Source organism: Trachinotus anak, unplaced genomic scaffold (genome assembly GCF_046630095.1).
Source record: "Trachinotus anak isolate AG129_WGS33_773 ecotype Australia unplaced genomic scaffold, CSIRO_AGI_Tana_v1 ptg000003l, whole genome shotgun sequence".
NCBI classification, from domain to species: Eukaryota; Metazoa; Chordata; class Actinopteri; order Carangiformes; family Carangidae; genus Trachinotus; species Trachinotus anak.
The window spans coordinates 10,452,901-10,467,600 of NW_027273854.1; the positions used below are offsets into that span (position 1 = coordinate 10,452,901).

The following is a 14,700-nucleotide window of genomic DNA, read 5'->3' on the forward strand; positions in this document are numbered from 1 at the left end:
GAAGTGTTGATACACATGGAAAAGAATCTAAAAATCACTTTATTATTCCTCATTAAAACAGATAAGGATGATTGATATGATATGAATTAAATCATTGTAAGGTGATACATTTGTAGTTAATCAACAAGAGATTCATGAAAAAAATCAGTCACACAGATAATCTTGTCAGTATTTGATTGCAAACTGTTGAGTAACAACCTGACAAACTGATCAGGTGGGAGAAATATTCAGATTCAGACATACTCTGGTCTCACTACAAAGTGGTAGGTGTACTGGTCATCAGGACAGGGATAAGCGAGCTGGGTATCATTTGTAGCAATATGAGCCAGGTTATCCTTGAAGTCCTGAACCTGACAGATGTACCTGCCCTGGCACAACAGCAGGAGCCGGTTACGAAAGAGGATATTGTTCTGCTGGTTGAAATGGCTTTGGTGAGCCAGCCTTGCCACGGGGAGCGACTTGCAGCTCACCCCTCGGTTTGAACATTCATATTGATTCTTGAAGACATTTGCCTCCCACTGAATCTTATTGTCCTTAAAGATCTGGCTGTTGTGGACAGGCGTGCTGAACAACTTGGTTGTGCTTTGACCATATGGACTGACAGTGGGATAATAACGACCATCGTAGCCATACCGTCCTCTGCTGTATGAATTTATGTACCGGGTTTGGATTGGTTTCAGTGAAGTGCTCAAAGGACCAATGGTAGTGCTCCATGGATTAGTGGTGTAGATCCTGGGCTGGTAGTCATCATCTCTGTTGAACTTTGGGTTGGACAAAAGCTTGCTAAAGAGCAGAACATTAAACTGGAATGCTCTCAACATGTTCTCTTGATAGAGCTCCTTATTAGTGCTGTAAAGAGAAGAGTTGTACTCAAGATCATACAGTTTCTCCACGGGGATCATAGGGAAACGAATCAATTTCAACAGGTATACTTGGGTTTCCAAACTGATGGAGTTGCCCTTCTTTGTGATCCAGCTCTGTACAGTTTGGAGCAGAAAATACTCATCTGGTACCACCAGGTCTGAGCGGGTTAGAAGGGCTCCAATGAGTTCTGCAGGCAGGTCAGCCCAAGCTGGAGATGTGGTCAGGTTTTGGTAGTTCCAGGACAGGTACTGGATACAGTTCTCCTTCAGAACCATGTCCCCAGTCTCCTCTGCATATTTGTAAATGGACACCTGGGTGTGAAATGAAGCGTCCTCTGGAAGGACCTTAGAGAAGAGCCGGCCTGTGTCCTCCATCAGCTGCTTCACCCCAAACTTTGATGCCATCCAGTGGAGGCACTGCACAGAGGAGAAGGTGACATCTATCTTCCGGGTGTAAATGTACCTATTGAGAAACAAATTGTAGACCATTTATTAGATTTTAGATATATTGGGTTTCTTCTGATTTGCTTTCTATTTACATCCACACAAAACTCCTGGGTGACATAAATATGGATTCTATATCTATATCTATCTAATACAAATCATCTTAGTTTTAGTTTACCTAATGAAGGGGGTGAAATATGGTTGGCAAGACTGGCTGATGTTGACACTGATGTTGGTAATCCCCTCTGAAGTATTAAAGAGCGGGAACTGCGAGAGCATAATTTTGTGTGCACAGATTGTTGTTTCCAACATTTCCATATTCCCATCCTCCTGTCTGTTTCCAGTGGGACTCTTGACTACGATCAGGAAGTCACAACCATTTCCACTGTCAAATATTTGGCCAAGGTAATCAGACAGACAGAATCTGTGGTCCAGGGAGTGTGTCAAATCACTGAAGGTCACATTAGGGCCTAGAATCACAAATCAGTGGGATTAATATTTGACAGAAATTGCGTACAAAGATTGACAATCACACAGAATCTACTTTTACTGGATCAGATGTTTTCTGTATAAAGGGGCTTTTTGGCTCGTAAGAGTTTCAATACCTACTTGCTGTTTCACAGATAACTCCAACATCCTCTTTGTGGGTGCAGTCAGTCACTCCCCAACTTTTGAAACCACAAGTAAACAGATGGTTCTCTGTGCCATTACAATTGATGTCATCCAGCCAAATAGGTCCAGATGCTGCTGTATGATATAATATGTAAAATAAAAGGGAATACGTTGGTTAATTTTTATGGTGATTAATACATTAAACAGGACTCATTCACAGAGCTGCATTTGTGGTGTTAATAAATCACCATCCCTCACTCATAACAATAATTTCACTGCCCTCTGGTGGGGGATAATTGGAAGGGCACCTTCTCCATAGTTCTGCCCGATGACAACAGATTTTGCTCCGGGGAAGTGGAGCTGACGACACACCACTTGGGCCTCAGCCATGTCCCAGCCGTCGTCACACACTGTTCCCCATTTCCCATCATGGTAAACTTCCACACGGCCCTCTGAAATGCTATTGGAGCCAAAAAGCCTTATGTCACCTTCCTGCGGCCCAGGGTTTGCTTCTGTATGCAGAGATGGGTAAATATTTACCAAGGCCATGGTTATACAAACATTCACATAATCTGCAGAGCACTATTTTAAAGGAGCATGGTCAGAACATATTTGTAAAAGTGCAGTGCATAATATAGGTACGGCATAGTATCAGTCATTCATATTTACAGTATAACAGCACTGTTTCATTTGCATAAACTTTAATATTGTTCTTAGCTTTCATACAAACGGTAAGTGCTTGAGATGACTCACTGAACAAGTTAAATTTTAATGCACTTCCACAGACATGGAGAAGTAGCAGCAGCCACAAAGTTCGTATGTTTCGATACGTGAGCATTTCCAAACGCCGCTGAGGGTCTCTGACACAGACAGACGATGACAAAAAGAACACAGACAGACAACGACCAAAAGAAGAAGTGTGAGAAATATGCTCCTCCACTTTCCTTTACATTTTAATATGATGCCTTGAATGATTTTGAGTTGCACCAAGTCTGGAATCGTGGTTCTGTTTTTGTCTTTCTTTTTGCATATATATATATATCAATGCATTTAATGTTTCAAATGGTGAATATAAAACCATGCATCTTCTCCCTGTACTTTAATGTTTTCATTACAATGTAATGCAATATCTATTGTAACTGAAAATGACTACTGAATATGTGCACAAAAATGAAAGACAGTATAACGAAGCCACATTACCTTCCTCTCTCTGGTTACAGTTCTGTCCTCAAATGCGTTCTTTTGTTTGCAGTCTGTGACACAAATCTCACTCCTTTTAAAGTCCTGGAAAAAGGGTGGGGATGGGGTGGGGGTGGAGGGGGGCCGTGTATGTTTTCACTTCTGCACTCCTGCTGCTTTCCCTTAGTTTCATTTCACATTAAAGGAGAAAATCAGACTGTTGCACAACTCTTTTTGGTCTAGTCGAAGCTTGCTTGAGGACAATAGCTCTGAAATTTGTTGAACCAGTTATGTAGCCAGCTCCAAATGTGAATTACATGACAAGACTCAGAAAATAGGAATCAAGATTTTACTCAGTCAGCCCCCCCCACCTTCCAAAAAAACCCATTACATACAATATAATTCATTAGTCACCAAAACATCCTTCAAATAATTTTGATTTTTATGAAGAATAAAAACAGGCTTTTGGTTATTCCACTGAAAATAACACGATTGGTGTGTACAGAATGATGCTGTTTAACATAGAGCAAAGGGGAAAACCTTTGACCTTTTGAGAGTGTACAGTATGTGCATGAAAATGTATGCTTTAGAAAAAAAAATCACAGTCTAATAAATCAATCTTTTGTACATTCATTATAAGAAAGGCTACAGTACTGTTGACCGCCTGGGAAGGAGATGATGCGCCACAAGAAACCCTGGAATTGCTTAGTCTGACTGATATTTTCTCAAAACCCAAAACAGGACCACACTTCAGAGTCTCAGCCCATAGTTCTTCTGTTTGTACTGAAGATGATCCTTTAAGTGCTGGAGTTGTGTCTTTTACAAATCCAGTGAGAAAGCAGCAAGTACATTAACTTCAACAGGGACTGGATTGTAAACAAAATAGAACCACAGTGCAGTGACCTCATGAGTAAGTCCTGCAGTCTCTTTGCCCTCTATATGAACTCCAAGCCCTCATATTTCACATCCCCAATCTTAGTTTCAGGTAAAAGGATGCGTCCGTCAAGTGTGAAGGCCATGATGTATGTCGCGATCTTTCCGGCGTCTTCTTCTGACTTAAGTGCCAGAATGATCTGGTCGTCCGTGTTGGGGACAAACTTGAAGGAAGAGAAACCGTGAGTGGGGTTCAGTGGACCCACTCGACTTACAATTATGTTTTGGAAATCAGGCGAGCAGCTAAGGGCAAGGTTCGTGCCGCGGCGCTCATCTGCCGTTTCCTCATAACGCTCCTTGCTGGCGCGGCGAGGGAGGAAAAACCAGCGCTGCAGGGTGTCGCTCCACGCTGCTGACTCGTGGATCAGGTAACCTGCGGATATTCAGAGGAATATGGTAAAGTCTAAAGCAAAATGAGAGAAATGCAAGCAACTGTGAGTGAGAACAGATTAACATCCTCACCTGGAGGCTCTATCCCTGCAGCAGTCTTCAGCGATTTGTACCTGGGAACCCAGTTCTCGTGTTGTACATCCCCTCTGAAGCCAATGACTTTCACCCACTCTGGGTTGTTATTGACGAACTCGCCTTCAGTGGTGGTCCACTCCTTTCCCAGACCGCCAACATACAGGCGCTCATCTTTCACTGCCAGCCACTCAGCTTTGAACCCTATCAGAAGGAAGTAAAAGTCCCATTGCACTGATGTAAAAATACTAGTTAAAGTTAAAGCTCAAAAATATGATAAGCAGAATATATAATGTAAGCATATTCATATATTCATCTGGTAGACATTCCTCTAATCTTTGGCTTTTTGTTAAAAACTCTGGGTAACTTAACTTCATTGGGCCTTTAACAGTTATTTATATGAAACCATTTGAAATGTTTAGAGGTGAAATATGTCTTGGAAACCACTACCAACCCAGACATCTGATACATGACTAGGATCTCTAACTGTTTTAAGAAGAGGTTACAATCCAAGAAAGGTTGGAAACCATCATTTTAAAGTAGCATTTTTACAGTCAAATGTATAAAATACAATGTATGTATATAAATGTGGTGTAGTGAAAAAAAGTAGTGGCTTAAAATGGAAATACTCAGTTACAGTACAAGTACCTCAAAATTGCAATTCAGCACTGAACTTGAGTACTCAGCTACTTTCCAACAGTGGTTTCAGTCTGGTACTTCAGAACCTTTAAAATACATCATGTGTGCTGACCTTTGGCAACGCTGCCGTCGCCGTCAGTTAAGATGACCCAGGGCACAGCTTTATCACCGTCGATGTGATAGACTACACCCGTTCTGTCATCAACGCTGTAGAGTTTCCCGTTGAACACCACCAGCTCAGATAGCTCCATACCCCTGCCTTTCTCCGACAGGTGGCTTTCCAGCACCACCTTGTCTGCGTCCCATTCAACTGCCACCTCATCACCACTCTGGGACACCATCAGGTACCCCCGCCGCATGTAGCTGAACCATGTCAGCTTCTTGTCACTACGAGAACTTGTGTCCAGGTCAGCAATGACTGCAATGCGGTAGCGGGTGCCCTGCGGCGATCGCTCGGGCGGACTGAGAGGGTAGGTGTCATTGTAATGGGAATCGAACTGCCGGGTGTCAGTGTGACTGGGTCTCCAGCCATGCGAGCTGGAAGAGTGAGAGCGGAAGCCTGAGCTCAAGTGCATGAAGAGCAGCAGGAGCAAGGTCAGGGAGCCAGCCACGGCCACAATCGGCCTCCATTTAAGGCGGAAACGAGGGTCAGACCCGTTGGCCATGGAAGCCAGCATAGGGAGGCCTCCTACAGAGATACGCAGGGAGTTCATAGGCTCATTCTGCTCCAGTCGAGTGAAGCCTGGGGAAGCAGGCATGGAGGACGGAGGCCTGGAGGGACCTTAAGGGAAAAAAAAAAAAAAAAAAGAAAAAAGAGAGAGAGAATGTAAGTAATATCAGTAATATCCATTTGCAGATCACTAAAGGAGTGTATTAATTTTTTACTTGTTTTTCTTCTCTTTGAAATGTATTGATTTAATTGATTTAATATTTGCTATCGTTGTGAAGCACTTTGTAACGCAGCTTTATAAATAAAGATTATTATTATTATTATTAGTTATTATTATCATAAAGAGAGCATAAGTGATGGATTACAGTTTTTACTGTCTATATTTAAGTTCCCACCATAGCTCTACAAGTAGGAAGATTTTGATTTAACATCATCAACACCTAAACTGTTTCCATTTGTCTAAAAAAAGGATATTGTCATGTGTGTGGTTCCTCACAAAGTGTCTTCTAGACTCAATGTCACACACTTTTAAAGGGAGACTATGAAACTTTTATTTAACATCATCCACTGTTGTTTCAAGTAACAATTGCAGAATAATGACAAATGCTGCAAATATACTGTACAAATAGGCAACAATTATAAAGTAATATCTATAAATTTTGTAAACATTATCCAACATTTCCTACTGATCATACTAGGCCGAGTAGGGCTGTAGCTGAACTGAGTCATGATGTGTGTTTTACTGCTTATGAATATATTTTTTTAATTTTCAAAAGAAAGGATGTGTTATTTCTTCTTCCAAAAGTTAGACCATCTTGCTTTAATGTGTTAATGTTTTTCTAAAATACAGTTCCCCATTCACAGAAAGTTCAGTTGCAGAGATAAGGCTGGGCTACTTGGCAGGAAATGCTTGTTACACCTGTTTTTACCTTGTGAGCGAATACCAAAATTAGACACAATGGCTTGGTGTCAGCATTGCTTAATCCTGTAGTACCTGCCAATTAATGTGAAAATACAGCGAAAAATTCACTGTTTAAAAATACATTTTTAAAAGTTATCTGAGGACAAGAAGTTTCTCTTTCACCAACCTAGCCTACAACATGGCAGCACCACAGTACCAACCACATTTACATAATGAAACTCCATCGAATCTTACTTACGTACTCTCCATCAGCAGACTCTCCTCCTCACCTCTAAATTATACCTTTACTCCCGACGGTCAGCACATCATTCACTGAAGCCTCTATTCTAAATATTACTTTAAATTCTGCTAAGAGCTCACACCAGTAAGTGAACGCCTGGTAAAACATTAAGCAAGGAAGTAAGTAACAAAGCTATAGGTCAGGTGGCTTCTACTGCAGTATGTCAACGTGGAGACTGGGAGGGGCCCATTCGGTGACAACGAAGGGGCGGCGCTAATGAACAGGTAAATCAGGAAATATGCAACCAGCTGGCTGTAGCACCAGTAACACCTACTACAACCACAAATCTCAGTCCTAATTTGATAAATACTAATGCTCAAATAACAATTGTGATCATCAAAGTCATTAAGTAAAAATGCAGAATTTCCAGCTTCTCTAATTGTGTTGACTTGCTGCTTTCTCTGTTTCATATTGTTGGTAATTGAATATCTTTGGGTGTGGTGTTGTAGGTCTGTGGTTATATTTTGATTTTTTAAATGGTTATTCAAAAATAATTAACATGTTAAACAATAATGAGAATGATCTAATCTAAAACTTTTTGCTGGGTTAGGTTTAGAGCTGAAATGATTAGTTTAATAACCATAAATAAATAAATGGTTCCAGCTTCCTAAAGGTACAAATTTGCTGGTTTCATCTTACATTGCATTAAATCGAATATCTTTGTGGTCTGGAGTGTTGGTCGGACAAAACAGGGCATAGAGGATGTCATTTTGGGCTCCAGGAAATTGTGTTGGACATTTTTCACTATTTTGGGACATTGAATAGATCAAATTATTAATAGAGTTAGTAAAACAAATGAATCTTCCTTACATAAAACTGCACATATTTGATGGAGAGCCAGTTAAGAAGTAGATTATTGAGTCTAGTACATGTGAGGTGGACAACAGAAATATTCTACAACCTCATAATGCAGGATTGGATGCTATTACTGTACTGATATTTGCTTTAAAACACACCAAACTAAGTGAGCTTTGAGTTAAATTAACAGTCTCAACAGCACCCAGACCGTCACTGTGTCGTGAACTATCTGCTGCTCTTTACACTTAGAGGGTCAGCGACGGACTCTGTAGCGTTAAACTTAAGTGCAATCTGCTCTTTAAATTCCAGGGACCTCCATGGCTGGCCTCAGGAGCTTCACCCTCTGTGGCCTAAACATGGCTGCATTTCTCTGAAAGGAGAGCAGGAGCTGAAAGACTCTTTCATAAGAGGGACCAGAGCCAAACAGCACTCCATTATGACAGCAACATCAGGGCCCACACTCTGAGGCAAGAAAGCTATACTCTCTGTATAGTATGACGAGTGGCTGAAAGTTAAATAACTAAGAACTGCGTTTAGATTCTGATTTGAAACAAACAAACAAACAAAAAAAAAGATTAAACCCCTTACCCCTTCGTCTCCTCCTGCCAGAATGCTGAACCTGTGTCATCAGATTTACCTCACTGGACCTCCACAACCAGCTCCGAGCTCCAAACACTCCTTCTGCTCACTGGTTATTTGCAGTGCAACCATGACTAGGGGTTATTATAAATCTAGTGAACTTTAACTAGACTTGGAGGATTATGATTCAGTCCAAAGGGGAAACTTTTGCGGGACGCCGACACAGTTCATTAAGTTATCATTCATCTTGGCAGTCCCTGAATGGACAGAGGTTAGAAAAACATTTGTTAGCTGCACTATAACTCTACCTGCATATAGGTGAAAGGCCTGCTGCAATAACTTGATTCCTACATAACAGGGGTGTTCCTGTGACGCAATCAGTTCTCTGAGAACTCTGAATGGACTGAGGCCAGAGTTCAGCCTGATTGCACAGCAGTCAACTTAAAAGATACAGGAACCCAAACTTACTTTGACTTGTAGTAACATTAACTGATTTAACCCCCTTTCTGGGCTTTAGTCCAGAAGAAGTGTCAAGAGGTTGAGTGAGAAGAGCAGAAACAGAATGAATGAATCAACAAGCAAAGAACTTCTGAGGTTCTCTGAGTCAAACTGTGTAATTTTAGTCTTTAGGTATATTAGGTACACCTGTAACACCTGAGGCCAACCGTTCAGCCATAAATGCAACGTCTGTAAAGACAATAATGTTCTGTTTTGATTGATACTATCGGAGAGGTATTCATTCGCCTAATAATAAACTTATGTAATGAACTGAGTAGTTCTACTCTAATAGCAAGCAACCTCTAAGCTTCTCAAAGTCACTACCCTCAGTGAGTTTACATAATATACAACATGGAAGAGGCGTCATTCCCAGCAAGTCACTGACAATACAGGCAGTTGTGTAATTCGGCCAAAGTGCTTTTTAACAGGGAAAAAGTTTCGCTGTGACTATGTGAGTTTGCTTTAAAACTGCTGTGCCACCATGAAGGATGACATCTGGGGAGATAGGCTTCAAAGGAAGCAGATCAAGGAGCCAGAGTGTGTGTGTGTGTGTGTGTGTGTGTGGCCCATAAATAGTTCACTTAGTGCTGTAAGGCAGACTCTGCACATCAAGGACCCCCATAAACAGATATGCATACCACTGTGGACCTGATTTGATGCCTTTTCGTCCAGTGAGAGGAGTCTGATCCTCAGCAGTGATATTTAAATGTCTGTCGTTTAGCTGCGGGGCCCTGGGATCAGCTCAGAGGCCTCAGGTGGTCCTGGGACATTCCCACTTTGCTATTGCAAGCCTTCACCTCATAAACCACCGAGCAAATGTTGTCAGTTGAACCCATTTCAAAGTGTTTGTTAGCAGAGTTTGTTTCGTTGGGAGCGGCAATAATTGTAGGTGCCCCTCACCTGCTTCTCACACACACACACACACACACACACACACACACACACACACACACACACACACACACACACACACACACACACACACACACACATCCTATCGGTGTGCGTGTTGGCTCATTTCCCTGTCCTGCCAGCATCGCAGAGGTTAACACACATATTGACACACACACACGCGCACACATACACACACACACACACACAGACACACACACAGACATGTCATCTCAAATCGCTGCGTTCACAGGCGACCTGAAACACCTCACTCCGCACTCACCGCAGATATTAGATGCTCAGCTCGCAGTCCGCTGACGGCTGGAGCTCAGATGTCATTATTACTGTGTTGCTTTCTCCCCTCCGCGTCTTTTCCTCCGCTCGCGTTTAGCAGACAACCGAGCATTACTTCCTGTGTGTACCGATGACGACAGCATCGTGCAGTGCCTGCGCACGCCGCGCATACGAGAGGGCCTGTCAAACGCTGCATTTACGCGCTGTCGGAAATATGAGAACTAAATCCTCACACTCCTTTTAAATAACAAATAACTTAAAAAATAAAAATAAAAAATAAAACTTCATCGCACAAGATAATGGCACCAACATGCATGGATGATTCAAATGAGCTACCGGGCACAGGTCCAGAGGCCAAAAGGAGTCAGGGGCCCTTGGATAAAAATGGAAAAGAGAGACGCAAGACAACCACAAATAGATGCGAAACGGCCAAAGAAACGCAAAACGACGATCGATGTATAATGTACATTTTGTATTTCTTTCAGTCTTTTCCACTAAACTGCATCTGTCAGTTGTGGCATTGTGTGTCTGGTCTTGGGATATTGGTATTGAGTTAAATATTACACTGGTTTACCAACACTCCCTTATTATTTTAGTCGAAATGAAACCAAGGCCGTGGCATTCAAGATTATGGTGAATATTATCCCCTTTCCATTATTAATCCATTATTTCATTAAGTCAGGTTTTCATTCATGGCCCTCACTCTGACTCTGACACTATAACTCTTGACATGTGTGCAGTTAGTTATAGTCTTGATATAACGTTAGATTAGACACTTTATATTACATCTTTGTCTTGATGTACTCCTATAAATAAATGATGTACTAGCTTACTGTCTTTACATCATCATGGCGCAGTCTCCACACACACACACACACCAACATAATCACAACTCAAATATTTACCAAGGGAGCACATCAGCCGTGCGCGGAGTCCGGTTCTCTCTTTACAGGCGGATGTAAATTATGGGCGGGCCCAAAGTTTCAAAACGAGATCAGTTTTTATTTGGCAAACCTTGTATTATACAGAATACTGTATAAGGCACTTAGATGGAGAAATATTGTAAAGCCTTTGAGCACGACTGTAAAACTGCAAGGTACAATTACCTTTTACATGTGAGAAACAAGGAAAAGCAAGAGGAAAAATGTAAGGAAAAAAAAAAATGGTTTGATTGTCATACACCAGGACTCAAAGGATTATGTAGGCTAATAAATATAACAATTACCACAATATCAAATAATTCCTGAAATCACGCATTTGCTGAATAAGATGTTTTAAAAAAGTGGAACTGAACTCAAAAAGGCACTGAACAAAACACCCTTAAATACTAAACTAAAAAGTTACAGAATTAGATTTAAACCATTAGAATCAACAACCTTAGATCGGACATTGGCCATTAACAGCCCCCAAAGAAATTAACTGTGTTTTTCAGTGCATAAAAGCCAGTTTTCAGTGGTTGATGATTAAAAAAGAAATAAAAACATGGCATTACAGTAGTAACAGAGGGAACATTTTCAATGCACCCATTGATTAAAAAATATGGGTTTGTTTTGTGATCAAAGAACATGAATCCTGGTTTTGCTTAATTATTGTGTTAAACTGGTGTATACGAATTTGACAGTAACGAAAATATATGTACTAAACAGTAACATACAATCAGTTGTCCATATCAACAATGCAAAGCTGGCAACTTATTAAATCCTTTGATATTAACAGGTCTCTAATTGCACTCAAATATGAAACAAAAGGGGCACTGTAGTAACTACAGGTGTTTTGCTACAAAGACAACGATGGCATCTTCATCCTCTCTATTACCAAGATAATCTCCTAACAAAATTATATTTTCAGAGTTCAACTGCTGTGTGTGGCACTGTGAACAATGCATCAAACATCCACCAAACAACTTACAACAGTGAAATAAACTAAAAATACATCAGTGCGCCCAGAAAAAAAAACACTTTCTGCAGGAAGAAAATCGGAGTGCAGAGAACAGTCCGCGTTTTAAATGAAACCATTGGCACATGTCTTTATTTAAAAAGAAAACTCCCTTGTTGGATTCATGCTTTTGAATCTCAGTCCTTCAATAAGTTGGAGGTTGGTACTCCCCTGGGTGCTCCTGATTGTGGGAGAAAGGCGACTGCTGGTAGCTCGAGGGGCCACTGGCGTACGGGGTGGGTGGGTATGGAGTAGTGTGATCATTTGCTGGGTCTCTGTACTCCTGGTCAAATTCACTCACGCCCTGACGATACCTTGCATACGCAAAGTAGGACAAGAGTGCCTGTTGAGAGAAGTTTGAATCAGTAAACCGGTCTTTTACAAGCTGAGTTGTGCCTTATCAAATGAATTTGTTAATCAAATGCTGGCCACATGAAGAGGTGAAGAGAGGCTCACCCAGGTGATGACTGAGAAGAAGGAGAAGGCCACGACAGCACGGGCAGCATCAGCAGGGATAGCAGTTACATCAGAGGTCTTGGACCACTGGTTGGCCAGCACACAGAAGCAGATGAACCACAGGAATGTCCAAGCCGCTGATCCGCAAAGAAAATACAACAGAGCAATAAATAAGTCAGGATTAAGATGAAATATGATGACAGTATTAACGTCAACTCAGCTGCAGTTCCTGTTTTTGGGTACATTTCCTTTATTGTAGTACGAGCATGAGTCTACACTATAACCTGACTCTCACCTGAGAAGAATAAATCTCCTATAACAATGTATTTTCTTTCTTTGGCATTGCTGATCTGTGGGAAGTAGGCATCCAGTATGAGGAAGATAACACATGCCAAGAAGGCCAGGATTCCAATTCCCACCCCATAGCTGCAGGCACTGTCGTTGCCGTTGAAAATGCACTTTGTGTCCATTTTGACTGTCGGGTTCATGTAGCCTTCTGCTGTGATGGTCGCAAACACCACAATAGAAAATAACTGCAAAAAAAGGGACATGCAGGGTTAATGCCAGGGGGAGGAGAATACATGTTTTTTAAGTCAAGCAGTTGCAGGGCTGTGTGACTCACATCACATGATTCATATTACAAGAAAGCTTTCAACTTAAAAGAGAAAAAAAAAATCTAAATTCATATGAAAACATCTGTCAAGCCAGTTCAGACAGGTGGAGCTGAGCTGGCAGATGGCACTAGAAAAGTTTCATTTGCAGGTCTATTTTTGCACTCTATATACTGCATGGAAAAGAGCGACATCTTCTGGGGGTCATTCTTGTTCCTGATCCACTTTTTACACGAGAATGGAGCTGAATCAGGTGATGACAGGAAATAAATCAATAATAATTGTGATAATCGACTAACAAAATTACACAAAAATTAAAACTATTTGTTGCAAGATCTAGACTTAAACACAAAGGTGACAAAGCTTTGGCTGTCATGGCTCATGAAATCTGAAATGACTTGTAAGAGCAGCAAACTATCTTCTTTAAAAACAACAACTCTTTAAAGTGACTTTAGTTGTTTTTTTGGGTTTTTTTTTACTGTTAATTAGTTAATTATGTAAATGTGTTTGTTGAAGAGTTCCACATAGGTACAGTTAATTATTATCATCACTATTACATGATTAGACTGTCACCTTCCCAACTTTGCAGCTCAACAGATGACGCCTGACAAGTTTCATTTCCTGTTCTAAGACTGTACACACTCCAGAAAAGGAGCCATGTGCTCTGTAAATTATAATTGTTACTGGTGAAGTTTTTAAACCATAATAATCTACACATATTATATTAAATCAAAACTAAACTGCGTCCATCATCTGGTGGCAGTTACAGCGGTGACACAGCAGTGGACATGTTAGCTAACATTAGCCCTTATCAACTACTGCTATGGAAAATACATCCATTTTCCACTTTATTCAACATTTATTCAAGGTTTTAACCCAAACCCCAGTTCGTGTCCGGTGTTGGCAGCTCATGACGCTGACAGGCCGTGTCAATCACTGATTTGTGTCGACGCTGGCAGCGCACATATGTTAACATACGGTCGGTGAAGTGACAGTTGGCTAACTGATGCTAACTTTAACGTTTCCGTGGAGTCACTCACCCAGCTCAGGCAGCGCAGAATGGTCTGAGGCTGTCTGACAAAGCTCTCTAAATCAAAAGCACCGCCGGCCAAAGAGGCCCCGTACGCACTGCTCTGCATTTCGACTGTATCACCTAACAATGGCTGCCCAGCGGTCTGAAGACAAGCTGGAAACTCTTCCACACGAAGTTTAGACTGTTTCGTTTTATCTAACAACTTCCTGAAAACTTCCCAGACGCCGCCCCCTCTGTGGTGCGTTCAGGAGCTCCACAAAAAAGTGCGTGCGACGGTGATGTCGCCAAATCTTGACCGCTGTTTAAACGGCTAAAAGTTCAATTTTTGCTCTTTAGTGACAGTTAAAAGTAAGATTTAAGGCCATTGATTTAGAAATGGCCTTAAATCTAAGAGCCAAGCAGGCCTCTGTCTTCTGTCTGACAATAATAATAATAATAATAATAATAATAATAATAATAATAATAATAATAATAATAAATATGGAATTTATTTTATTGGTAATCACTGTCCAAACATTGTCATTGTCTGCACCCGTCAGAGTGCTCCTAATTCCCTTTATTATGATGTCTCTGAAATATCTTGCCTACCGGCAGCAGAAGG

The 14,700-nt window shown here is 41.2% G+C and overlaps 3 protein-coding genes across 10 annotated transcripts; all 3 read right to left on the bottom strand.

Annotated features, from left to right (window-relative positions):
• Positions 1-21: 21 nt before the first annotated feature.
• On the bottom strand, positions 22-3,301 carry LOC139616044 (galectin-3-binding protein A-like). 2 transcript variants are annotated; one of them, XM_071473562.1, is made up of 6 exons: positions 3,120-3,301; positions 2,673-2,779; positions 2,228-2,431; positions 1,917-2,051; positions 1,486-1,777; positions 22-1,326 (listed from the first exon to the last, which is right to left on the bottom strand). In XM_071473562.1, exons 2-6 carry the CDS (start codon positions 2,755-2,757, stop codon positions 234-236), a joined length of 1,809 nt encoding a protein of 602 aa, XP_071329663.1. In that variant the 5' UTR covers positions 2,758-2,779; positions 3,120-3,301; the 3' UTR covers positions 22-233. The 2 variants fall into 2 exon arrangements, with proteins under 2 accessions (XP_071329663.1, XP_071329662.1); XM_071473561.1 differs by having other exon boundaries at positions 1,917-2,054.
• Positions 3,302-3,433: 132 nt separating this feature from the next.
• On the bottom strand, positions 3,434-10,210 carry cant1a (calcium activated nucleotidase 1a). Of its 7 annotated transcripts, XM_071473567.1 has the most exons (5): positions 6,963-8,287; positions 6,732-6,796; positions 5,245-5,913; positions 4,494-4,697; positions 3,434-4,404 (listed from the first exon to the last, which is right to left on the bottom strand). In XM_071473567.1, exons 3-5 carry the CDS (start codon positions 5,888-5,890, stop codon positions 4,034-4,036), a joined length of 1,221 nt encoding a protein of 406 aa, XP_071329668.1. In that variant the 5' UTR covers positions 5,891-5,913; positions 6,732-6,796; positions 6,963-8,287; the 3' UTR covers positions 3,434-4,033. The 7 variants fall into 7 exon arrangements, with proteins under 7 accessions (XP_071329668.1, XP_071329667.1, XP_071329664.1 ...); XM_071473566.1 differs by lacking the exons at positions 6,732-6,796; positions 6,963-8,287 and adding an exon at positions 10,054-10,210; XM_071473563.1 differs by lacking the exons at positions 6,732-6,796; positions 6,963-8,287 and adding an exon at positions 8,391-8,965.
• Positions 10,211-11,045: 835 nt separating this feature from the next.
• On the bottom strand, positions 11,046-14,326 carry syngr2a (synaptogyrin 2a). Its single transcript, XM_071473571.1, has 4 exons — positions 14,107-14,326; positions 12,751-12,988; positions 12,456-12,592; positions 11,046-12,342 (listed from the first exon to the last, which is right to left on the bottom strand). Exons 1-4 carry the CDS (start codon positions 14,203-14,205, stop codon positions 12,145-12,147), a joined length of 672 nt encoding a protein of 223 aa, XP_071329672.1. The 5' UTR covers positions 14,206-14,326; the 3' UTR covers positions 11,046-12,144.
• Positions 14,327-14,700: the final 374 nt, after the last annotated feature.